The sequence below is a fragment of the Salmo salar genome, chromosome 22, assembly GCF_965601325.2.
Source record: "Salmo salar chromosome 22, fSalSal1, whole genome shotgun sequence".
In the NCBI taxonomy this organism is placed as follows: domain Eukaryota; kingdom Metazoa; phylum Chordata; class Actinopteri; order Salmoniformes; family Salmonidae; genus Salmo; species Salmo salar.
This window is the reverse complement of record NC_138312.1, coordinates 30,012,112-30,038,320: the sequence shown is the minus strand read 5'-3', so window position 1 is coordinate 30,038,320 and position 26,209 is coordinate 30,012,112. Positions and strand designations below refer to the sequence as shown.

The 26,209-nt window shown below is 42.1% G+C and overlaps 2 protein-coding genes and 1 pseudogene across 4 annotated transcripts; 1 reads left to right on the top strand and 2 right to left on the bottom strand.

Moving 5' to 3' along the window:
• The first annotated feature begins 1,648 nt into the window (after nucleotides 1-1,648).
• Nucleotides 1,649-7,820, top strand: LOC106583078 (sodium-dependent neutral amino acid transporter SLC6A17-like; annotated as a pseudogene). Its single transcript, XR_014382160.1, has 7 exons — nucleotides 1,649-2,330; nucleotides 3,276-3,517; nucleotides 4,681-4,873; nucleotides 5,121-5,313; nucleotides 6,540-6,699; nucleotides 6,922-7,084; nucleotides 7,191-7,820. The product of XR_014382160.1 is annotated as a sodium-dependent neutral amino acid transporter SLC6A17-like (transcript).
• A 2,477-nt stretch (nucleotides 7,821-10,297) lies between these two features.
• LOC106583079 (voltage-gated potassium channel KCNC4) lies at nucleotides 10,298-16,143 on the bottom strand. Of its 2 annotated transcripts, XM_082967470.1 has the most exons (4): nucleotides 15,375-16,143; nucleotides 12,445-13,321; nucleotides 12,306-12,344; nucleotides 10,298-11,047 (listed from the first exon to the last, which is right to left on the bottom strand). In XM_082967470.1, the coding sequence occupies exons 1-3, from the start codon at nucleotides 15,963-15,965 to the stop codon at nucleotides 12,340-12,342; spliced, it is 1,473 nt and encodes a 490-aa protein (XP_082823596.1). In that variant the 5' UTR covers nucleotides 15,966-16,143; the 3' UTR covers nucleotides 10,298-11,047; nucleotides 12,306-12,339. The 2 variants fall into 2 exon arrangements, with proteins under 2 accessions (XP_082823596.1, XP_014022345.2); XM_014166870.3 differs by having other exon boundaries at nucleotides 10,298-12,344; nucleotides 15,375-16,142.
• A 995-nt stretch (nucleotides 16,144-17,138) lies between these two features.
• LOC106583080 (tripartite motif-containing protein 16-like protein) lies at nucleotides 17,139-25,122 on the bottom strand. Its single transcript, XM_014166872.3, has 7 exons — nucleotides 24,540-25,122; nucleotides 24,245-24,340; nucleotides 22,854-23,090; nucleotides 18,692-18,851; nucleotides 18,545-18,595; nucleotides 18,343-18,396; nucleotides 17,139-18,152 (listed from the first exon to the last, which is right to left on the bottom strand). The coding sequence occupies exons 1-7, from the start codon at nucleotides 25,074-25,076 to the stop codon at nucleotides 17,602-17,604; spliced, it is 1,686 nt and encodes a 561-aa protein (XP_014022347.2). The 5' UTR covers nucleotides 25,077-25,122; the 3' UTR covers nucleotides 17,139-17,601.
• Between the last annotated feature and the right edge of the window lie 1,087 nt (nucleotides 25,123-26,209).

The following is a 26,209-nucleotide window of genomic DNA, read 5'->3' as shown; positions in this document are numbered from 1 at the left end:
AATCACCTAAAGAACACAGAGACCAACGTCATTCAGACCTACTGTAGCTTTCACTTTTAATACAGTTTGGTGCTTCTGGAGCGACATGTAGGAGAGAAGGGAGATGCAAGAGATAAGGGAGGAGGGAGAGAGAGAGGGGCGCAGATCGACAGAGTTACTGCATATAACATTGAATGCCGTCATTCATAGAGAGAGGAAGTAAGAGAGGATAAAAGTATAATTATGGAGGAGGCCATCTTTATTTCCTCTACTGAACATTGCCATCTACGTGACATAAATAGAGACTGATACACTTAGTTGAGCAGGCCATTTCTGTGCATGCATGCATGTGTGTCCATGTGTGTGTATTTCTGCAGTACATCTGCAAGACTGCTTTTTCCAGACTTAAATCCATGTATCATTTCCCCAAGGTTTAACTATAAAAGGTGAAAATATGAGCACAGATACATTTAAAGAGTCCTGAATGAGTGCTCACACTGTGCATACCAAGTAAAAGAATGACCTTGTTTACCCAGGCTGGTCTCATAGACTAAACATAGTAAATGAAAACCCAAATAAGACAGAAGGTTACTTAAGGCGAAAATGAAAGGAGGTTTGCAACTACTAACTACTTTTTAGCTACTTTGCAACTGCTTATTATGTTAGCTAACCCTAACCCTTTATCCTAACTCTTAGCCTTAACCCTAACCTTAACCCCTAGCCTAGCTAATGTTAGCCACCTAGCTAACATTAGCATTAGCACCTAGCCATCTAGCTAACGTTAGTCACAACAAATTGAAATTCATAACATACCATATGTATTGCAAATTCGTAACATATTGTACAAATCTCAATTCGTAACATATCATACTTACTGTAATTTGTAACATATCATACGAAATGGATGATGGACATCCACAAATGAATACATACCATACCAAATGTAACATATCATGCTAATTTCAGTGTCCCGTTATTTTCATTTGCTATGTTACGTCTACCCCTGACTCCAGGTTGGTTTACCTTACTAATGTCAGTCTGGGAGAGCCAATCCAATTTCTCTCTGCTCTCTATCCTTCGCCCTTCTACTCCCCCTATCCCTTTACTCTCCCTATCTCATATCTCCCCTTTCTCTCCTTCTCTTTCATCTTCTCTGACCTCCCTCCCTTTTCACCAACACTTCTCACCCTCCCTCTCTCTCTCCCTCCCCCTCACTGACCACCCCCCTCCCCCTCACCCCTGTGCAGTCGTGGAGCCTGAGTGTGAGAAAAGCTTAGCCACCACCTACTTCTGGTACCGCCAGACCCTGAACACCACCAGCACCAACGCAGACAGCGGGGGCCTGAACGTCAAGATGACCCTGTCTCTGCTGGTGGCCTGGATCATCGTCTGCCTGGCTGTCATCAGAGGTAGGGAGCGCTGTGGGGAGAAGTGGAGGGTTTGTGGGGGAGAGGGGCAGGTGGGATGGGGGAGAGGGGAGAGGGGAGAGGGGCAGGGGGTGTGGGGGAGAAGGGCACTGGGTGTGGGAAGAGGGGCAGGGGGCGTCGGGAAGAAGGGCAGAGGACAAGGGGGAGAGGGGCGTGGGGGAGAGGGGCAGGGTGCGTGGGGAGAGGGGCTGGGGGAGAGTCAAAAGAGTGTAGGAAAGATATATGACAGGTCCATACTTTTAAAGAACATGACATTAAGAAAAAAATGTTAGCCTACTGAACTGGAGTCCTACTGAACTGGAGTCCTACTGAACTGGAGTCCTACTGAACTGGAGTCCTACTGAACTGGAGTCCTACTGAAATGGAGTCCTACTGAACTGGAGTCCTACTGAACTGGAGTCCTACTGAACTGGAGTCCTACTGAACTGGAGTTCTACTGAACTGGAGTCCTACTGAAATGGAGTCCTACTGAACTGGAGTCCTACTGAAATGGAGTTCTACTGAACTGGAGTCCTACTGAACTGGAGTCCTACTGAACTGGAGTTCTACTGAAATGGAGTCCTACTGAACTGGAGTCCTACTGAACTGGTGTCCTACTGAACTGGAGTCCTACTGAACTGGAGTCCTACTGAACTGGAGTCCTACTGAACTGGTGTCCTACTGAACTGGTGTCCTACTGAACTGGAGTCCTACTGAACTGGAGTCCTACTGAACTGGAGTCCTACTGAACTGGTGTCCTGCCTTCCTCTGGCATGGATGGTGTAGTTATAGTACAGAACGTGCGACTGAATGTTGTTTCCTGTGGTCTGACAGGTGATGTATTTCAGCTTTCTGTTCCCCTACGTGGTGCTCTTCTGTTTCCTGGTGAGAGGTTTGCTGTTGAAGGGTGCCGTCGATGGCATTGCACACATGTTCATTCCCAAGGTGAGATTTAGAGAAGGCCCCTACACACATACACACACACATACACACACCCATACACAGAGAAGCTTCCATTGCAGTTGCATGCTGTTATTTATGGGAAAAGCCAGTGGTAAGACAGCTACTACTGTCGTGGAAATATTGAATCAAATATTTCTCAGATACCGGAGTTCAAATTGACTTTATTACCGGAATTCAAATTGACTTTATTACAAAAAGTAACAAAGCCGAGCAATTCCATGGAAGAACTGACTCTTCATTCTTAGTACTCTGCTTTTATACAGTCTTACCCTTACATAACATTGTCACTCCACTTTATGAATCTTGTTGTCTTGCTTAGTTTCCATTCTCTTATTGGCTCAGACATTGGGGCATAGATTCTATTGGTGGCATAACACACAGACATGCACACTCCTACTGCAGGTCTAATGGTGGCTATAACTGATTATTTATTGTTCCTGTCCAAAGGTCTTCACTAGTTCAGGCCGATGTTGTCTATGTATGATTAACCCATGTGCATGTCCAGTAGCCTTCACAAGATCAGATATGGCCCCAGACCAGACACATCTTGTGTTGGTCTACCTTGCCTCATCCACTCTGCTTACGTTCTGTTTTTTACATGTCTCTAATGGTTAACTCGATGTTGATCCAGCTTTGTACACTCACATGGGCTCATTCTTCATTCTGCTTACACATGTCTAATATTTAACCATATATCGATTCTTATTTCTACTTCAAAGATAACAGTATAGGTACTGAAAATCACCAGATGACTGGACATTCTCTAACACTACCCCTATATAATTTATAAACATTTCTAATAATTAAAACCAAATCAAATCAAAGTGTATTTGTCACGTGCGCCGAATACAACAGGTGTACACCTTACAGTGAAATGCTTACTTACAGGCCCCAACCAGTCCATCAGTGTGTTATTGTGTGTTCAAGCTGGAGAAGATGCTGGAGCCCCTTGTGTGGAGGGAGGCAGCCACACAGGTGTTTTTTGCCCTTGGCCTGGGCTTCGGTGGAGTCATCGCCTTCTCCAGCTACAACAAGATAGACAACAACTGCTACTTTGACGCAGTGCTCGTCTCCTTTATCAACTTTGTCACCTCCATCCTGGCTACTCTGGTGGTGTTCGCCGTGCTGGGCTTCAAGGCAAACCTTATGAACGAGAAGTGTGTCATAGAGTGAGTTCAAATCAACTGCCCCATCGGCCATCTAGTAGGGGAGAGTGAGGTAAGTTGAGTCAAAGGGGTAAGTTGAGCCACCCTTGTTTCTAGGAAACCATACACAAAATGAATTATGTGACCAAATATTTAGGAAGAGGTCATAATTTCATGGAGTCTATGAATGAAGAAACCACATGGAAAAAGTGGTATGCAAGTTAGGTCCAAAAAACTGAAAACTGGTTTTCACAAAGTCAAATGAATGTATTGTGTTATAAGTTATTGTGTCATGATGCTTGTATCTAAACCAAAGTATATATTTTTAAAAATTGTTTTATACATCAGTTGGGGTCTTTATAAGCTACAATATGAGGTCCTAAACCTAGCATGAAAGTACATCCCTGTAGCTGTGTGGGTTAGTATAGTCAAAATGTTTGCCTTGGGGTAAGTTGAGCCAATGGCCATGGGGTAAGTTGAGCCAATGGCCACCATACCCCACACAAACAATGATTACATTTTGTCAGTTTTATGCATAAAACTGATAGTATTTTTGCAATGTGTCATGCGTATGAACTCAAGTGCATTTTATTGTTACAGAGAAGACATCATCATATCCTGTGCATACAGACATAAAAAGGGCAGGGATATCGCCCCCTGGAGGTTCTTGAGAGAGCAGCCAAGGAAGTGAGAGAAAGGAAGAAGTCCATTCGAGCAGGAGCAAGGGATGCAAAAATTTACTGAATGACATTGAAGAGGTACCCCAGGTACATTGACAACAACAAAAAAACGATACCTCAGGGGCGCACAAGGCCTTATCTGATGACATGGAGTCTGAGCTTGCTAAACATATCAAGAATCCCGCAGACCAGTTTCATGGGCTTAGTAGCCTGAAATGTGGAGAACTTACCTACGAATTGGCACATCCAAACAATATACACAACATTCTAAAATATATGTAGCTATCTTTGTTAGAAAGAACTATATCTCCCTTGACGGAGTGATGCTGAATGTAAAAAATGGCTCAACTTACCCCACTCTCCCCGAAATTTAAGATGTCTAATCCAGAATGAAACCACTCTTTGCTCCCGCCATACATTTATTATCATGCCCTCTCTGATCAGAGTCAGGACTTTTTCAGTACGTTTCATCTTGTGCACTAACATGATTCGCTGTGGTCCCTTCACAAATGCAGAGAAGATCATTGGCTACCTGAACTTTAACGTGCTGAGTCATGACCTCATTCCGCCACACATGAACTTCTCCCAGCTGTCCACCGTAGACTACACTGAGATGTACGGTGTCATCAAGACGGTGAAGGAGGGTAGCTTTGCCGAGCTGGGCCTGGACCCTTGTGTCCTGGAGGATGAGCTCAACAAGGTACAGCGGATCTGTTTGTCTGGGCTCTGAGCTGTACATCATCCAAACTGGGTCTGAATAAGATCTTCACAACACCATACCAACTAGGCTTTTTCTAGTCATCCTTATGCTGTATTTATTAAACTCCTTTTTGTCTCTTCTGTCCCCTCTCCCTCTCTCTATCACAATCTCTTGGTCCTCTTTCTCTCACTCTCCTTCGCTCTTTTTTTCTCTTTCTTTCTCTAAATCCATCCCTCTCTCTCTGCAGTCAGTGCAGGGTACAGGCTTGGCCTTCATTGCTTTCACAGAGGCCATGACTCATTTCCCGGCCTCTCCCTTCTGGTCCGTCATGTTCTTCTTCGTGCTCATCAACCTGGGCCTGGGCAGTAAGATCGGCACCATGACAGGCATCACCACGCCCGTCCTCGACACCTACAAGATCCAGAAGGAGCTCTTCACAGGTCAGCCCTAAAAACACCTGTGGCTCTCCCATTCTCCTCTATCATAGTTTCATACACAAATTCAGCACTTTTCACCAAGACAGAGTGGGGAACTAGGTAAGACTCACAAATTCGGAGATTTGTAAGGATGACTCGTTTTTTGTACTATTGTTGTAGTCCTTTCAGGGCTGATTACAAAGTAATAGCAATAAAAGCAATGTTGCATACATACAGTAAAGACTTTGTCATCCAAGGAAACAAAAACGTTTTACATAATGTGAAAGTTATTCAACTCCACTACCAATTCACCTGTGAGGAAGAAGTTATATAAAAGCTGCAGACACTGCACAGTTTCAGACTAATGCTTTTAGCTACCTCATCTTGCTCCAATTCCCTTTGTCTATTTCTCTGTATCTGTATTTGTATTTATTAAGGATCCCCATTAGTTCTTGCCAAGGCAGCAGCTACCCTTCCTTGGATCCAAACAAGATTAAAGCAGTTACACAAAACAATTAAATAATAAAACAGTACATCATATAACAAAATGTATCATCAGTGGTGGAAAAAGTATCCAATTGTCAAACTTGAGTAAAAGTAAAGATACCTTAATTAATAGAAAACGACTCAAGTAAAAGTGCATACTGTTTGAGTAAAAGTCTAAAAGTATTTGGTTTTAAATATTCTTAAGTATCAAAAGTAAATGTAATTGCTCAAATATACTTAAGTATCAAATTCCTTATATTAAGCAAGCCAGACGGGACCATTTTCTTGTTTCATAAATTTACGGATAGCCAGGGCCACACTCAGAAATAATTTACAAACGAAACGTGTGTTTAGTGAGTCCACCAGATCAGAGGCAGTAGGGATGACCAGGGATGTTCTGTTCATAAGCATTCAAAATGTAACGAGTACTTTTGAGTGTCAGGGAAAATGTATGGAGTAAAAAGTACGTTATTTTCTTTAGGAATGTAGTGAAGTAAAATAAGTATAAATAATAAAGTAAAGTATAGATACCCCAAAAAATGACTTAAGTAGTACTTTTATGTATTTTTACTTACAGTAAGTACTTTATACCACTGTGTATAATACCACAATACAACAATATTACAACATTACAATGTACGTGTGTGTAGAGTGCTGTTAGCGTGTGTGTGTGTGTGTGTATGCGTGTGTGTGCCTGTGTGTGTGTCTTTTCATAGTCTGCATTGTTCCATAAAGTGTAGTTTTATCTGTTTATCTTTTTTCAGTGTGCTGCTGCATCATAGCCTTTTTCTGTGGCCTGCTCTTCGTCCAGCACTCTGGGAACTACTTTGTCACCATGTTTGATGACTACTCCGCTGGTCTGCCACTCACTGTCGTGGTCATCCTAGAGAATGTGTCAGTGGCCTGGATCTACGGCACCAAGAGGTACAGGATGGCGTCTCCCCAGAGAGCAGCATAGTGTGAGAGGTAGCTTTGTAAAGTGAACACACTGATCATCACTGATATTGCAATGTGTGTTTTCATATGATTTAAGAGGAAAGTTGGATAAGAGGGTGAAGATTGAGAAAGAGTCAAGGAACATGTGAATACTGTAAACTGAAGGATTTGGCTGGACCTATTTTAAACCCACCTGTATGTGTGTGTCAGGGTTATGCAGGACCTGGAGGATATGTTGGGTTTCCGGCCCCATGCCTTCTATTTCTACATGTGGAAGTACGTCTCCCCTTGTTGTCTCATCGTTCTCATTATGGCGACTGTCATTGAGATGGCCATCAGCCCGCCAGGGTACAATGTATGGGTGGAGGAACTGGTCAGTCAACCTGTTGGAAAACAGTCAAAAGTTTCATATAGACACTTGACATTTTGTGTACTAGCATTGTTTTCAGTTTGTTTGCAGTTTGTTTCTCTCTCTATAGGCTCAGGAGCGTTTCCAGAGCTACCCTCCCTGGGCATTGGCCATGTGCTTCTCCCTCATCGTGGTGGCCATGCTTCCTCTCCCCATCGTCTTTATCGCCGCCACTTCAACCTGATGTCTGATGGCTCCAACAAGCTGTCCGTCTCCTACCACAAGAGCATGATGAAGGACATCTCCAACCTGGAGGAGGTGGACGAGACGCACTTCATCCTGGGCAAGAACCCAAGAGAGACACCTTCGCCCAAGCTCCCGTCCCAAGCCTACCTAGTCCCCCAAGGCACCAAACCCCTAGAGAACACCAACTCCTTGTCCGCCAACAGCTGCTACCAAGCTGGTAGTTTTTGTGCTATGAAGTACCAGGAACGAGATTAGAACCTCGTCTTAAGGACCAAACTGAACGATAATTTATAGTGAATGCTATCTTGCTACGGGATACTTCTTTCTCATTATAAAGTCTACCTTTGTGAACTGTTCCTAATATCTGTGGTCTGTTATGTCGACTGTTATGTTGCTATAAAAGATCTCAGTAGCCATTGTGCTGTCACTCTCAACGGTTCATTAGAAATAGGGAATCGTTGAAAGTCAGTGCTATTGCAAAGCTCTTATTATTAAAGATGTAGTTTAAGTATAACTCTGACTGGTGTGTGAAGTTTGTCTCTCTCCTCATTTGGTAATACAGAAATGAACCACCACAAAACGCACTGTATAATGTGCTGCTGTTGATGTAGAAGATGAAAGAGGACTTGTCCAGTCATTACAAATAGCACAGATGAAGAGTACAAAAGGAGTCCCTCCCAGGCACAAAACTTTTTGATGATCTCATATTATGAGACATTTTTGCAATAAATTACTACCAAGCATATAAAAATGTATTGACATAACCTTGTTACAAATAATTCATCAGCACAAGAAAGATTGTAGTATTTATAGGCACAAATTGGAATGTATTACAGCAGATGTTATGATTAAGGAGCTTTGACCAAATCTGATCGAAGTCTGATTGTAAAGCAATCTCCATTTTACTGAGGAACATAAACCTTCCAATGGTTGATCCTCAAATCTCTATTTACTTACACTCATGTGCAGAATAGCAGTGCTTCATGCTTAGTATGAAAGTGTGTCTTAATTTAACCAAGAGCACAGTTCTCCGTTGGACTATTTCAACCCTCTTACAGAAGTGAAGTATTAAAACCAGATACAGAACTCACACAAGCACAGTTTAATATCTGCCAAGACCTTTTCCCACAAGTATTTACACACCTTCATCACACAGATAGCAAAGCTTTTACCGTACGTTGTTACCATAACAAACAAAAAAAGTACACTTGACAATCTGAAATAAACGGAAGGAAGAAAATGTCCCCCCCCCCCAAAAAAAACATGACCACTTTCATAAAGTAAAATGCCCACTTGGCCTGTCACTCTTATCGTCGTTTGATTTACAGCTAGCTGTGAAGTCAAAATGATTCAATTTTAGCTAGCTTTCTTTTATGAAGAGGATTGCTTTATTTGTATTTTTATCACAATGCTCAAAGCCATGGTGTTGATAATTAAATTGACTACATTTATATTACTGTATAATATTCTATCTGTGTATGTCGGTGCGCATAATGTTTAATGACTAATTAAGATTTTATCTGTAAACGTGACCGGGTGTACGTTTTCATCCTGTGTATATTTCATTGAATATTTGAAGTTGATCTATTTTGTAGTTGGTATACCTTGTCTATGACTATGGGAGTGTAAAAGGAGTGCGACGGTGGGGGTGGGGGTACGTTAACCTTGTGTGATCCTAATGTAGCCTCGTTTTGAGAACTCTGACTAGCTACATGTGCAGCACTCTGGTTCTCATGTGTTGCTCTCTCAGCTGCTTGTAGAGAGGCGTGGCCCTCCAGACAAGAACACATGGATAAGCATATCCATGCAGTAGGTTCATATCCAACTTGTCTTTGCTTGAAGTTCTAGTCAAGCTTTATTTTAGTCGAAATCCCTCACTTTAAAAGTCTGTAAATATTCTTATGTCTGTAAGATTCTACAACCCATAATAATCCAATTATTCTAAAGATAGAGCAAAACTTGTGAAGTACATAAATGTCTTAACACTGCAAAACTGTTTTAATAAGAGTTCACGTGGAAGAAATTACTATTGAATGTGGTGAATATGAATGCACTTTTTCACTTGAACTCCAAAAGAGTATTGTTATGTTTTTGTTTTGTTGTCTGCATGTTGGTATGCTCAATGTTTGCCCTGGCTTGGGTACAGTCTTTGTTAAAGCATTGTAGTATTATATTATCTGCTGGAGTAACAGTAACGGGATTGGAGGCTAAAACCTCTGTAGGGAAAATTTGTTGTGGTTAGGAACTGCCCCTTTGTAGCTAAAGTGTTATAGTGACTCTCAATATAATATGAGTGTGTGAGTGTGGGTATGTGTATTTGTGTCTATGAATGTGTGTTAGTGAGTTTGTAGTTTCCTTCTTATAATAAGTGGATGCAGGGACTTACCAAGCACAAGTTGAGCATCATGACGATTGTACGGTATTGAAACTACATGTGAAAAGAGTAATAATGTTTTTTGGGATATCACCAAAAATATCAAAATATCAATGAACTTTTAGGACAAGCTAGATATGTAGATAAGATACATGTTGTTTGGATGGCCTGAAACACTGTGCTGTTCTCTTTACAAATGGGAACATAAGGTTTCCTAGCATTGCGCAAACTTAACAATTTGGCACTCAACATATCCTATATTGGGACATAACCATGTTCCCAGCAGAACACAATCACACATGTCCTCACTCTCAATAAGTAATATATACTGTACACAGAGGAAAGTATTGTCATGGTTCACAAGGATAATAATTCATTCACATTTCAATGCAATGTGAATACGCCCTTTGTACATTTTTGTGAAGCAATCCCTTGGAGGCCAACAGATGACACATATCTGTACACAGCTGTTGTTATTCTGGCAGAGGAAATGGTGCTGTCCTCCCTCATAATGGATGTTTTGGCAGAGAACAGCTGAAGGGCTTCTCAGAAGCCAATGTACAACCCTTCAACAAGAGGACATAGCTGTGAACACAGGCTTAACCCATCAGAACACAGGCAGTAGACATTTTTATTAGACCTGTTTTTACTCTGTTGCGGATGATTATTACAGACAGATATTGTGGTGATATTATGCTCTCACCCAACTGTGACACATAATGAGAAAATGACTTAACAGAAACTTAGAAACTATAGAATATACAGTAACTATAATTGCAATGTTTTAATTTGTAGTGTTAGTATTGTTAGAGGTTTTTATGTTTTTATATCAAAGATAATGCATTTCATCTGTGTTTAAATTTCTCCTGATAAATCATCCTTTTGTTTTAAATATCAATGTGATTTCACACTCTCACCTAAACAAATCATGAATAAGAATTAACCAGGCAAGTATTGATCAAATTACAAAAATAGCATTGTTTCAAGTCATTGTTTCACATATAGAAAAGTACATGTCTAAATCAATGCTCAATTAATGTAAAATGAATTAGTATAGCTATACTAAACCAAAATATGAACGCAACATGCAACAATTTCAAGTATTTTACTGTTACAGTAAATCAGTCATTTGGAATAAATAAATTAGGCCCTAATCTATGGATTTCACATGACTGGGCAGGGGCAAAGCCATGGGTGGGCCTGGGAGGGCATAGGCCCACCCATTTGGCAACCAGGTCCAGCCAATCAGAATATTTTTTCCCCCACAAATGGGCTTTATTGCAGACAGAAATACTCCTCAGTTTCATCAGCTGTCTGGGTGGCTGGTCTCAGACGATCCCACAGGTGAAGAAGCCAATGTTGAGGTCCTGGGCAGGCGTGGTTATAAAAAAATATAAACGTAACATGCAACACTTTCAAAGATTTTACTGAGTTAGAGTTCATATAAGGAAATCAGTCAGTTGAAATAAATTCATTAGGCCCTAATCTATGGATTTCACATAACTGGGCAGGTGCGCAGCCATTGGTGGGCCTGGGAGAGCATAGGCCCACCCACTTGGGTGCCAATGCACCCAGTGGAGAGCCTGGCCCAGCCAAACAGAATGTTTTTCCCCAACAAAAGGGCTTTATTACAGACCACAATACTCCTCAGTTTAATCAGCTGTCCGGATGGCTGGTCTCAGATGATCGCGCAGGTGAAGAAAACATGTGGTCTGGGCAGGCGTAGTTACACGTGGTCTGCGGTTGTGAGGCCGGTTGGACATACTGCCAAATTCTCTAAAACGACGTCTGGTGGACTATCCTGCACATTTTACAGTGGCCAATTATTGTCCCCAACACAGGTGCACCTGTGTAATGATCATGCTGTTTAATAAGCTTCTTGATATGCCACACCTGTCAGGTGGATGGATTATCTTGGCAAAGGAAAAATGCTCACTAACACGGATGTACTGTAAACAAATTTGCTTACAAAATTTGAGAGAAAGAAGCTTTTTGTGCTCATGGAAAATGTCTGGGCTCTTTCATTTCAGCTCATGAAACATGGGACCAACACTTCATATGTTGTGTTTATATTTTTGTTCAGTGTAAATTACTTGACTGAAACTTGAATATGATTACACACTCTACATGTCAGCAAAAGCATTGTATTTGGTTCAAAACAATCTCTAAGACCTAAACCTCAAATGGAGTTGTGCATAAAGGGTGTGACCATTGAGCAAGTTGAGGAAGCTGAACTCCTAGGTAACATTCAATGGTCAATTATCATGGTCAAATCATATTGACAAAGTTGTTGTGAAGATGGGGAGGGTTATGTCTGGTATAAAACGTTTTTTTAACACTAAAATCAATTGTACTAGTTGTTCAGGCTCTGATCTTGTTCCATCTTGATTACTGTCCGGTAATATGGTCAAGTGCAGCAAAGAAATCCCTAGCAAAGCTGCAGCTGGCTCAAAACAAAGCAGCATGCCTTGCCCTTAACTGCACACACAGAACTAACATGCCAGTTTTTTCTAGTTGAGGGCTAAAAATATATTCAAATGTAAAATGTTATAATGTTATTCATGGTATAACATATCTATAATGCCCCAATCCGGTGTAATGGTACAATCAGGATCCAGTCTTTACCTCCAGGGTCTCATAGCCAGACTACCGCCGGGATTCACTCTTAGAGGGAAAGAGAGAGAAAAGTTGATCTTGTTTTCGGTGCAACAAAAATAGGGATATTAATATAATCAAATATGAATATACAAATATTATAAAATACCTGAACAACACCGCTCCCCTGATAACAGGCATAATTCTAACTGCTCCTCTCTTGGGGATGGCTGGCTAAGCGCTCCAGACAGGGGCAGGTGTTGCCTCTTCTTCTTCTTTGGGAGCTTTTGTTGGGCCATGGCCAGGGAGTAGTACAGGCGGAAGTTATTGACTATGACTGGGACAGGCATGGCTATGGTCAGAATACCTGCCAGAGCACACAGGGCTCCAATTACCATGCCGGAACAGGTCTCCGGGTACATGTCCCCATAGCCCAGCGTTGTCATGGTAACCACCGCCCACCAGAAGCCTATGGGGATGTTCTTAAAATTGGTGTGCGCAGTCGAAGTTGGGTCTTCAGGGTCACCATGTACTCGCTCTGCGTAGAATTCCAGGGTGCTGAAAATTAGCATTCCAATTCCAAAGAAGACAGCAAGGAGGCAGAACTCTTGAACGCTGGCCTTTAGTGTGTAGACTAACACACGCACTCCCACCATGTGGCGCATCAGCTTAAAGATCCTCAGGATCCTCACAAAGTTCAGCACACGCAGGAAACCCAGGGCTTTCCCACTCAGCCCCACATCCAGGAAGAAGGGCAGGATGGCCACAAAGTCAATGATGTTTAGTATGTTCTTCACAAACACCAGTATGTTGGAGCAGCAGGTGAAACGGACCAGGAACTCAAATATGAACCACACCACACAGACGCCCTCCACCACAGTCAGAGTAGGTTCGGTCACTATCTCATAGTACGTCACCTCTTCGGTGTGGTTCCCATCTATGACCAGCTCTGTGCGTTTCTCTAACTTGTGGAAGCTCTCATGTGTCTCCAGACAGAAAGCTGTGATGGAAAGGAGGATGAAGAAGAGGGAAACAAACGCAATGACCTGCAAATGACAAGAAGGGGCATCATATGACTCTGAGTGGATCATCTCATAATGATTAAAGACACAAACAACACACTGATTTATTTGTCTTCTAGGTTTGATTGACGTGTTGGACATACGGTACCATTGTATCAAAAAGGCTATTGGTTGGTGAGATTAGGCTTGTGTGTTGTCTCCTGAACGGACTCAATCCCATGGTTGCTGTTTCATATGGAGCCACAGTACCTTCCATTTGAGTGACATGACTCAATGAGAGTTACATGTCTGAACCATTTAAGGGACTCTGAGGGTGAATCTCAATTGCATTTTCTAATTCCTCACATCTTCTCTCCCCATCTCCTTCTCAAAGCACATTGGAGCAGAAGATCTAAAGTTCCTGCACTCTAATCTTCAATGTTTTAAGAAGGAAAGAAAAACATATGTAAGAAGAAAATAGAATTGAGATTCACCCTGAAGCTTACATTTTGGTGAAGCTCCTTTAATTATTACAGTCCTAGCCTATGGAACAGCCTACAAGAGAATCTGAGTGTAGTAAAAACTGTGGATTTTTTATTTATTTATGCACACACCTTTTTAGCCTTGCCTTTACTTATTTTTTAAATTTGGTTTATACGACTACCTTTTATAGTAGTTTTTTTGCCCTTATTGTGTCTGTGATTACTTTTATTTATATCTTATTCTTTTTTGTTTTCAATTTTTATTTGTGGTTTTAAAGATATGGAAATTTCCGCGTATGTGCAAAAAAAAATGTGTGTCGAGTAGCTGCTGCTCAGTGCTCTACTGCCACTTCCCCCTCCTTGAACACCTTTGCCTGGGGTGTATTCATTACGCTGATTCTGTTGCAAAACTTTTCTTAAACGGATGCAAACGAAACGGGGCGGGACCTCCCTGAATTTGTCCAATAACAACTCTCGTTTGGCAAATGATTACACCCCAGGTGTAGTCCACAAATCTTATGTTGAACACAAAGGGCGTGGTTGACATGTTCCAACTATTTATTGGATTCCATGCCTCAGTAGGCTATTAAGCATATGCACGATTTCATGTTATTTTTTCCGGAGGTGAATTAGGCTACATGCAGCTATTTACATGTTGTACACAAAATATGATCAACATGTTCATACAAACTTGCAGATATTTTTTTTCCCAAGGCAAAACTCAAGTGGGGAGTTACATGCAGCTATTTAGGCAGCATATCAAACACAAGCAAGAGACAGACATACAGTCTAATTAGCAATTGAATGTTATTTTTTTAATCATAATTGTAAATATTGGCTAAACAGGAAGCAGACAGGCAGTCAAAGTAGTAGTGTTCTATTTCAGCAACTCTGGCTAGTGGCAACGAAGTGGCAGCAGCTACGAAGATTAGCCTACATCCTCTCACAAAACACAGATTGTTTTTACTCCAATGCAACATGTATGGACTGTGTCCTTCTTGTGCAACTGCAATATCCATTACAACAGACAGAGAAGTTTGTAGCCTTCATAAAGGCCTTGAATGTTCGTTCTAATCACCGCAGGGTTTTATTTCAGCTGCTCAGAATATGAGGTAGTGATATAGACTACACCAACAAAGAAAAAAATGTGTACGTAAAATAACACATGCGCAGAACGTGATCTGGATCCATAGGTTTGAGAAGAGGTTTCCAGAGGGGCAGAGCAGGGGCACAAACTCAGTATTCACAGCCACGGCCTTTAAAGGGGTGTGATACATCAGACGTGCTTCAGGCTTTCAGAGCGGCTTCTATGTGCTTCTCCAAGCCATTGCAAGTGTTTCTTTTTCTTAAAAATGAGTGACTCTGTTTCACTGCTGTGATCCGTTTCTATGCCTGCTGCCTGCTCAGCGCAGTCAGTCATTAGAGCTGTTTGGTTTAGGGAAAAGCCATATGGTTTATAACTGCAGTACACAGAGCCTGCCTGCTACCACACCACCTTCTTCACAGCTTGGTAGGAATGCCCAGAGGGAATTACCCAGCCTCACACTGACTAGCCTGATTCAGTCCCTATCAAAACTACCTTTTTTTTAAATTGGGAGAGTATAAAGAATACAAACCTTGGCAGCCTTAGACGAGAACGGGTCATCAAATAAAGCCCATATTTTTGGTTTCCACCTTTTGAAGCAGCTCTGAGAATTAGCTGGGTTGTCCTCAACATCGAATGACTCTGGAAACTCTTCATTGTGGTGCTCATTTGAGTCAGATGGCCCGAACGCTGCAAGGGCCTCTTCGGCATCCCTATGTTGGCAGAATGTTATCCAGCAACAAGGTTCCACGTCCACCTTGTCAACCCCCCAAAAAGCCAACTCCTCTTCAAAAAGGGGACCGCAGACATCTTTTGGACAGTGAAGCTTACCGGTTCTGTAATAATTCAGAACATTGGAAAAAACACCTGGATGTCTGTCGAAGAAGAATTCAGGGTCACCACTGGGGTCATGATCCATCAGTTTAGCCAAACGGGTACCAGGCAAGCTCTTGAGAGTGCCCATGTAAGTTTCATGACGCATGCCACCAACGTTGATCACAACCTTTTTTGTGACATCCCCTTTTTTGTCCAAGTCTTCCCTTAGATATGTTTTCGACGAGGTCCTGTCATGGCCATGGGCTGAAGTATGGCCCTGAGAGGACACATACATTGAGCTGATCATGACCTGGAGGGGAGAGAATTGCACGTCCAGGAATGTTGTTTAGCCTACGGTCCTCGTCTGCGCCAACATATTTCAAGAGATTTAAAAGGTTTCTCAGGCCCAGGGGTAAAGAAAAACAGCATTACGGCAGACTGTCATCTCTCTCCTTTGGTAGTTAAGTTTGGGAAGAAATCATGATCTTTCCTTCTATTTATTGCTTCAGAGCCTACTACAGTGTAGTAGCCAGCCCCCTTTCTGCATTCCAAAGTTTTTGTCCACTCCTGTCAGTTAGGGAAACCTAGTCTCCATGGATTTCGTATTATTCATTAAGTAACTCCGAGATACTCCATTTACTATGACATGTTACATTTCATATGGTATGTGTTCATTTGTGGATGTCCAACACCCATTTCATATGATATATTACGAACTAAAAAGGTGTATTATGTTACGAATTAGTAAAACGTACAATATGTTACGAATTTTCAAAATGTACAATATGTTCCCAAATTTGCAAAACATATGATATGTTGCGAATTCCAACTAGGTGGCTAAAGTTAACTAGCTGGCTAACGTTAGCTAGGCGGTTAGGGTTAAGTTTAGGAGAAGAGATCCGTGATGAGATTCGAACTCACAACCTTTGAGTTGCTAGACGTTTGTGTTATACCCCCACCCTGACCACCCACCCTACTTTTGTTTTTGCCTTAAGTAACCATTTGTCTTATGCCTCCATACCAAACGTAACATATCATACTAACTTGAGTGCATCGGATTTACATTTAGTATGTTATGTCTAGTCTATAAGACCGGGCTGGTTAGGGGTACGGCTTCATTTCTTTACATCTTAAAGTATATATCAATAGATTTCAAAATAGGTAAAACATCCAAACATAAATCTCTGGAAAAGAACAACCTCACAATATGTAAGACAGTTTTAAGACAGTTTCTCCACCAGTGAACAACTGCTGTCACTGTCACCTTTACTATAAGGAATAACTAATAAGTCATTAATTGAAGTGCAAATGGTTAACAAACTCTTCACATTCTTTGAACCTCAACATTGACTAAAGCGTAAAGCAGTATCTATTGGGCTAATGACCTCCTCTCGTGTCATCCTGCTGTATAAGAGACATAACACTGCCCTCTAGTGTTTCCAACAGAAATAGTCAGAGAAAGAATGACATAAAAGCTGTATAATAACCAACACTTTTGCTCTTTATTCGCTTGCTTTTACATGTATATTTATAAAAATGTTTATTTAAATGTTGTTGTTTTTTCGTAGATATTACAAATAAGTCGATATTACAAATGTAAAGACGGTAACCATGAAACCATTTAGAGGTTACAAGCTATTTAGACAATAAGATTCCCCAAAACCTAACAGCAATCTAAAACACTTCAAATGTTCTCTGAGATGTACAGTGCATTCGGAATGTATTCAGACCCCTTCACTATTTCCACGTTTTGTTACATTACAGCCTTATTCTAAAATGGATGAAATCGTTTTTTTCCCACATCAATCTACACACAATACCCCATAATGACAAAACAAAAACAGTTTTGAATTTTCATCCATGAATCTTCTGAATGCATAGCTTTATTTTAAACTTCTACCCACAGCCTACTCTTCCTGGGTGTTTTGTTGTCTATCTCATGGTTAGAATCTCTTATGCCTCAGATTACATAGTGTGATGGGACTCTCGTCCCCAAGCCAGAACCCTGGGTAGAGGGGTTCAGTGAATGTGCATTTCTGGGTTCTGTAGAGAAACTTCATCCTATCTGAGACTTCATAAAATGCTATGGTCCCCTCCTTGAATTTCAGGTAAACCCCTATTTTGTGCTGGCTGGGGGTTGCACTGAGTAGAATACTTTTACTGTTGTGGGACACAGAATAGCCTTTTGAACAGTCGAGGCTCCAGGATTGGTCACTGCCCCCAAAAGCGGATGTCTTAGAGCGTGATTTTCTGTTTATGCCCAAGTAGGCCAGGGCAATCTCAGCCTTGTTCCCCATCATCTCCACCTCCCAGTAGCAGCGCTCAGCCTCAAGCCCCTCCCTGCACATCACCTGGTGACGGTTTGTAAACCTCTCAGGGTGAGGTTGGACTGGGACCTTCTGCTTTTTAGGGTCCCACCTCACCATTCTGTCCTCCATTGAGATGGAGAGGTCCTTGTGGGCAGTGTTGGGGTCCAGAGTGAGCTCACAGGCATCTGAAGGGTCAGAGGATCGTAAAATGATGTTCATGATCATGTTCGAACAGCATTCTCATGAGGCTGGTTCAGACCCATTTAAAACAAAAATCTCTTTATTATTATGTTTCTTTACAGTTGCTGTTGTACAGGTTGAGGGGATTTTAGATGTGTTGCATGTCTGTGTGTGACTAAAAGACTTAGGACTCACACTGTAGAAACTCAGGTCTGGTCGTAGGCTCTAGGGTCTGTGCAGCGCTGATAACTGTGGGTCAGGAGAAAGACAGAACAGACGTAATATGTCATTGATCAAGCTCAGTTGGTGGTTAAGGTTGTAGTTAATTACTAACTCTCATTACTTAAGGTCAAGTAAACTGTGGCTGATTTTCTAAAACACTCAGGATAACAGTCACCTGGAAGCTGCTCAGGTTTGACTGGATATTGGGAACCTCCATTACCAGCCACTGTTGAGACAGATCATAAAATCCTTTACAAATGTATTGTATATTTGTCTCTGTCTGTCTGTCTGTCTGTCTGCTGCATTCCTCTCTTCAACTGACCAGTTTGAGACACTGTATTGATTTCTTCCTCACAGAATGCCTCCAGCCGATCCCCAAACTCAGAGATGGCAGTTCTTATGGCCTCAAAGGGAAGGTGTGGATCCGTCGAGACACTGGACAAGTTTTGGGGCTCTGAGAGGGTAGAAAGAGAGGGCCAACTCTTTGGTAATGAGAGAGGGAGATAGAGAGACATGAAACTGAAAGAGTTATTGTTATTAATCGTGACAATTCACCATATCATCATGCACACAGTTGCAAACCTTCAGAACCAGACCCAACATCTATCTACTACCCACTGGGCACAAACTGGTTGAATCAACGTAATTTCAATGTAATTTGTCAACTTATTGTGACATGGAATGTATGTGGAAAATACATTACATTTTAAATGTTTTTAAGCAATTTTCAACATAGACAAACCTTGTATAGGATATGTTGAATTTGTACCTTGAAACAAAGTCAGATCTTCAATGTTATATCCACGTTCAGAAAAAAACTATAGGCTGCTCGTGCTGTTAGGTGACCTAAACTGGGACATGCTTAACACCCCGGCCGTCCTACAATCTAAGCTTAATGCCCTCTATCTCACACAAATTATCAATGAATCTACCAGTTACAACCCCAAATCCGTAAACACAGGCACCCTCATAGATATCATCCTAACCAACCTGCCCTCCAAATACACCTCTGCTGTCTTCAACCAGGATCTCAGCGATCACTGCCTCATTGCTTGCGTCCGTAATGGGTCTGCGGTCAAACGACCACCCCTCATCACTGTCAAACGCTCCCTAAAACACTTCAGCGAGCAGGCCTTTCTAATCAACCTGGCCCGGGAATCCTGGAAGGATATTGACCTCATTCCGTTAGTAGAAGATGCCTGGTTATTCTTTAAAAGTGCTTTCCTCACAATCTTACATAAGCATGCCCCATTCAAAAAATGTAGAACCAGGAACAGATATAGCCCGTGGTTCACTCCAGACCTGACTGCCCTTGACCAGCACAAAAACATCCTGTGGCGTACTGCATTAGCATCGAATAGCCCCCATGACATGCAACTTTTCAGGGAAGTTAGGAACCAATATACACAGGCAGTTAAGAAAGCAAAGGCTAGCTTTTTCAAACAGAAATGTGCATTCTGCAGCACAAACTCCAAAAAGTTCTGGGACACTGTAAAGTCCATGGAGAATAAGAGCACCTCCTCTCAGTTGCCACTGTCACCACCGATAAATCCACGATTATTGAGAATTTCAATTAGCATTTTTCTACGGCTGGCCATGCTTTCCACCTGGCCACCCCTACACTGGTCAAGAGCACTGCACCCCCCACAGCAACTTGCCCAAGCCTCCCCCATTTCTCCTTCACCCAAATCCAGATAGCTGATGTTCTGAAAGAGCTGTAAAATCTGGACCCCTACAAATCAGCAGGGCTAGACAATCTGGACCCTCTCTTTCTAAAAAAAAGAGAGGGTCAACCCCTATTTCTAGCCTGTTCAACCTCTCTTTCGTATCGTCTGAGACTCCCAAAGATTAGAAAGCTGCCACGGTCATGCCCCTCTTCAAAGGGGGAGAGACTCTAGACCCAAACTGCTACAGACCTATATCTATCCTACCCTGCCTTTCTAAGGTCTTTGAAAGCCAAGTTAACAAACAGACCACTTCGAATCCCACCGTACCTTCTCCGCTATGCAATCTCGTTTCCAAGCTGGTCATGGGTGCACCTCAGCCATTCTCAAGGTCTTAAACGATATCATAACCTCCATCGATAAGAGACAATACTGTGCAGCTGTATTCATAGACCTGGCCAAGGCTTTTGACTCTGTCAATCACCACATTCTTATCGGCAGACTCAACAGCCTTGGTTTCTCAAATGACTGCCTCGTCTGGTTCACCAACTACTTCTCAGACAGAGTTCAGTTCGTCAAATCGGAGGGCCTGTTGTCTGGCAGTCTCTATTGGGGTGCCACAGGGTTCAAATCTCGGGCCGACTCTCTTCTCTGTATACATCAATGATGTCGCTCTTGCTGCTGGTGCTTCTCTGATCCACCTTTACGCAGACGATACCATTTTGTATACTTCTGGCCCTTCTTTGGACACTGTGTTAACTAACCTTCAGACGAGCTTCAATGCCATACAACTCTCCTTCGTGGCCTCCAACTGCTCTTAAATGCAAGTAAACCTAAATGCATGCTCTTCAACCGATCACTACCAGCACCTGCCCGCCCATCCAGCATCACTACTCTGGACGGTTCTGACTTAGAATATGTGGATATCTGCAAATACCTAGCTGTCTGGTTAGACTGTACACTCTCCTTCCAGACTTACATTAAGCATCTCCAATCCAAAATTAAATCTAGAATCGACTTCCTATTTCGCAACAAAGCATCCTTCACTCATGCTGCCAAACAGACCCTCGTAAAACTGACTATCCTACCAATCCTTGACTTCGGCGATGTCATTTACAAAATAGCCTCCAACACTCTACTCAGCAAATTGGATGCAGTCTATCACAGTCTAACCCGTTTTGTTACCAAAGCCCCATATACTACTCACCAAAGCCCCATATACTACCCACCACAGTGACCTGTAGGCTCTCGTTGGCTGGCCCTCGCTTCATATTCGTTGCCAAACCCACTGGCTCCAGGTCATCTATAAGTCTTTGCTATGTAAAGCCCCACCTTATCTCAGCTCACTGGTCACCATAGCAGCACCCACCTGTAGCACGCGCTCCAGCAGGTATATTTCACTGCTCACCCCCAAAGCCAATTCCTCCTTTGGCCGCCTTTCCTTCCAGTTCTCTGCTGCCAATGATTGGAACGAACTGCAAAAATCACTGAAGCTGGAGACTCATATCTCCCTCACTAACTTTAAGCACCAGCTGTCAGAGCAGCTCACAGATCACTTCACCTGTACATAGTCCATCTGTAAATAGCCCATCCCAACTACCTCATCCCCATACTGTTATTTATTTACTTTATTTTGCTCCTTTGCACCCCAGTATCTCTACTTGCACATTCATCTTCTGCAAATCTATCACTCCAGTGTTTAATTGCTATATTGTAATTATTTTGACACTATGGCCTATTTATTGCCTTACCTCCCTTATCCTACCTCATTTGCACACACTGTATATAGACCTTTTCGATTGTATTATAGATTCTATGTTTGTTTATTCCATGTGTAACTCTGTGTTATTGTTTGTGACGCACTGCTTTGCTTTATCTTGTCCGAGTCGCAGTTGTAAATGAGAACTTGTTCTCAACTAGCCTACTTGGTTAAATAAAGGTGAAATAAAATAAAAAAATGTAAGAATTAAGCCAGTGGCTCAGATGGAACTGTCCAAGCATTAGATATCCTTTAAATGTTGATATTTGGTTGTTGTCAACCAAACACAATTCAAAATGACTTTTTTAATACAGTAAATAGCCTAATGTTAAGGCTATCTTACAAACTAATGTAACAGTATTTATTTAACCTTAAAATGAGTAACACATCCATGGCCACATTTTGAGGTTAGGATACTGTAACTATCAATATCTTCTTATGTAATCATAGAAAGCATGCGTGTTCAAGATGGCATGGAAAGGTTGCAGGTCTGTGGAGATCACTATAATAATCACAATTGCTAGAATAATCTGTGCAGAATCTCGAACACCATTGGTCACTTGAACGATGTACTTTTAATGCAATCTCAACTGCAATCCAGGTAATTTGGTTGTGTTATTTGATTAAGCAGAGTGATGACACATTAAGTTGTTGTATAAATACTAAATATCTGACATTGCATCCCATTTGAATTTTGTTGTGCTTTAAATGGTTGAAAGTGCAGTGATAACACATTTAGATGGCAACTAAACCATAAATCAGAAATTGTTTTTCCATTGGAATTTGGTTGTGCTTTTAGATGGTTGAAAGCATAGTGATAACACATTGGTAATTAAACAAACTTCTGGCTGTCTTTTTTGAGTGGGTGAATAAAGGTTGAAATCTCATTGATCAATGTCTCAACCAAATATCACCCAAATGTCCATGTTGAAATGATGTGGTGACATCAATTCAATGTCAATTCCACGTTGGTTTAACGTAATTTCATTGAAATGAAGTGGAAACATTGATTCAACCAGTGTGTGTCCAGTGGGTACAGCCTGTGATGCAACTAACCATACCTGGAGGAAGTGGATATTATCATCTGTCTGTGACAGCTCCTCCAGCTCAGTGTCTTTCTTCTTCAGGTTAGCAATGTCTGTCTCCAGGTTGCACAGGGAGCTCTCAGCCTGAGCCACTACAGCTGTCTCCTGGGCCCTGATGAGCTCTCTGACTGTGGTGGAGTAGTGCCTCTGGAGGGAGTCAATCAGCCCAGCGAGGACGCCCTCGCAGTGCTCTTCAGCAGCCCTACTACCTTCCTGTTACACATACAGTTAGGGGCGGACAAAGCAATTTATGTTCGTTTTTTTTCAGACCCTTTGACTTTTTCATTTTTAAAGCTATAGGCCAAATAAAGTTGTTTTTAACACATTTGTGTTAAAAAAATCTGTCAGTGGGGGCCCCCTGGGCAGCTGGGACAATATACACCCATAAGGTAGGAAGGAGACATAGACATTGCCATTAGTTGGTTTAGTCCTGAGAGCATGGTAAATAACTATTTTCACTTCCTTCTCTGACCTACTGTAGACCCACCTTAATCCTCTGTATGCTCTCTATTAGGTCCTTCTCTGATCTACTGTAGACCCACCTTAATCCTCTGAATGCTCTCTGTCAGGTCCTTCTCTGACCTACTGTAGACCCACCTTAATCCTCTGAATGCTCTCTGTCAGGTCCTTCTCTGACCTACTGTAGACCCACCTTAATCCTCTGAATGCTCTCTGTCAGGTCCTTCTCTGACCTACTGTAGACCCACCTTAATCCTCTGAATGCTCTCTGTCAGGCCCTTCTCTGACCTACTGTAGACCCACCTTAATCCTCTGAATGCTCTCTGTCAGGTCCTTCTCTGACCTACTGTAGACCCACCTTAATCCTCTGAATGCTCTCTGTCAGGTCCTTCTCTGACCTACTGTAGACCCACCTTAATCCTCTGAATGCTCTCTGTCAGGTCCTTCTCTGACCTACTGTAGACCCACCTTAATCCTCTGAATGCTCTCTGTCAGGTCCTTCTCTGACCTACTGTAGACCCACCTTAATCCTCTGTATGCTCTCTGTCAGGTCCTTCTCTGACCTACTGTAGACCCACCTTAATCCTCTGAATGCTCTCTGTCAGGTCTTTCTCTGACCTACTGTAGACCCACCTTAATCCTCTGAATGCTCTCTGTCAGGTCTTTCTCTGACCTACTGTAGACCCACCTTAATCCTCTGAATGCTCTCTGTCAGGTCTTTCTCTGACCTACTGTAGACCCACCTTAATCCTCTGAATGCTCTCTGTCAGGTCTTTCTCTGACCTACTGTAGACCCACCTTAATCCTCTGAATGCTCTCTATTAGGTCCTTCTCTGATCTACTGTAGACCCACCTTAATCCTCTGAATGCTCTCTGTCAGGTCCTTCTCTGACCTACTGTAGACCCACCTTAATCCTCTGAATGCTCTCTGTCAGGTCCTTCTGCTCCTTTTCTCTCTTTTTGATCCTCTCCTTGGATTCCTTCTTAAGGTCCTGGAGCTGTTTCTGTGGAGGGAAAATATATCTACAGATTAAATATTTAAAAGGTTAAACCAATAATGATCTCATAAATCCTGGAATGCACAAGGGAATTAAGTAATCTTTACTTACTTATTTGAATTGAATCAATAAGTGATCAAATGTGCAATATACACATAACCCTTGGGATACTTGAAGCAACAGATTTAAGTTTATAGGTCAGTACCTGTTTCCTGCTCCATCCCTCATTCACGAACAAAGTGGAGTGTGATTTGTGCTCAACCAGGGCGCACAGAAGGCAGATGCATTGATCATCATCACAGCAGTAAACCTCCAGCAGTCTGCCATGTGTGGGACATACTCTGCTCTTCGGTGCCTCTGAGACTGTAGTGGTTTGGGGACTCTTCATGGGTCTGGCCTTTTCCTGAGTCTGACTGGGCGATGGCCCTGCCTGATGGCAGGCTGCAGCAGGTCTGTGCTTACCTACGGAACCCACATTATTTCTCCACCTGGACTTCTCCATGGCTTCCACCATTTCAGCCAGAGCAATGTTCTTGATCAGGTTAGGCCTCTGGTGAAAGGTATATTGGCATTCAGGGCAGCTGCAGAAACGATCATGCTTTTCTTCATTGTCCCAGAAGTCCTGAATGCAGAGACTGCAGAAAGTGTGCCCACATGGAATAGTAGCTGGACTCCTGAGCATCTCCTGGCAGAGTGGACAGCTGAGGTGGGCCATCCTGACCGATACACCAGACACTGCCATATCTGAGAACAAACTGATACCGACTGACTGGAACAAGTTTCATTTCCGCCAGAAAGACAAGAGTTTCGATTCTGTAAAGTGAGGTGGCACTCCTTGTCGTTTCTTGGTATGTTCGTGAGAGCTGAGGGGAAGTGGTTGAATCAGAGAGATGCGGGGGACACAACATCTATAAAATAGTTCTGACATTGAGAGCTCTTTCCCAACAATGCAGTGATAATAATAATAATATAGATAATAGAATAAAAACAATATTTAAATAAACACTGCGGGTGGTCTTAAGACGCGCCTCCAACATCAGTCAAATGGTGGTGAGGTCTGATCTTCCACCCGTGCCATGAAATTGTGCCAGACGGTAATTACAGAGGTGGCCGATGTACGCAGTGTAAGTTTACGAACAAATGTTCAATAAACATATTATGGCAAAGGCCATTAAGATTAAGGGCATCATTACGTATTCCACACATTTTTTTATATATCAGATCAAGTGTATTTGTGGTCTATGCTAGGCTATGTTGGACCAACGAAACGAGCTCTGAAAACAAGGATAGCAGAACGCAGGTGAAATATCAAGACTATTGACCAGATAAACCCAGTGGCTGCGCATTTCATAGAGGCTCGTCACAACATTAGCTCTTTGAGATACATTGGCATCGAACATGTTAAGACTTATAGGAGGGGGAAGATACTGATAATCTATTATTGAGAAGAGAATTGTATTGGATTCACCGTTTGTGCACCATGTCTCCAAAAGGTCTGATCCGGGAGTTTGATATCAGACCATTTCTTACATGAATGTCACTTTAATGGTCTTGCCTTCCAGGTCTCACACTTGGTTATTTTGTACATATATATCAGATTATGTAACTACTACGTGTTCCGATCTCATTGATATCAAATTATTAGAGATACACAGGTTGTTTTTTAAATAGGCCACTGGAATTATATTTACGGCCGCATCCTGGGCGTAATGTTCATATGGGCGGTTATTCCAACAGTTTCCAACTTAATATTTTTTGCTGTTGCCTAGATTTTACCTTGAACCCATTTGTATGTATATAATCCTTTCTGACCATATGTACCTCTGATTAATTATGATAGATTATGCACAAAAGTGAATTGAATTGTTTCCACAC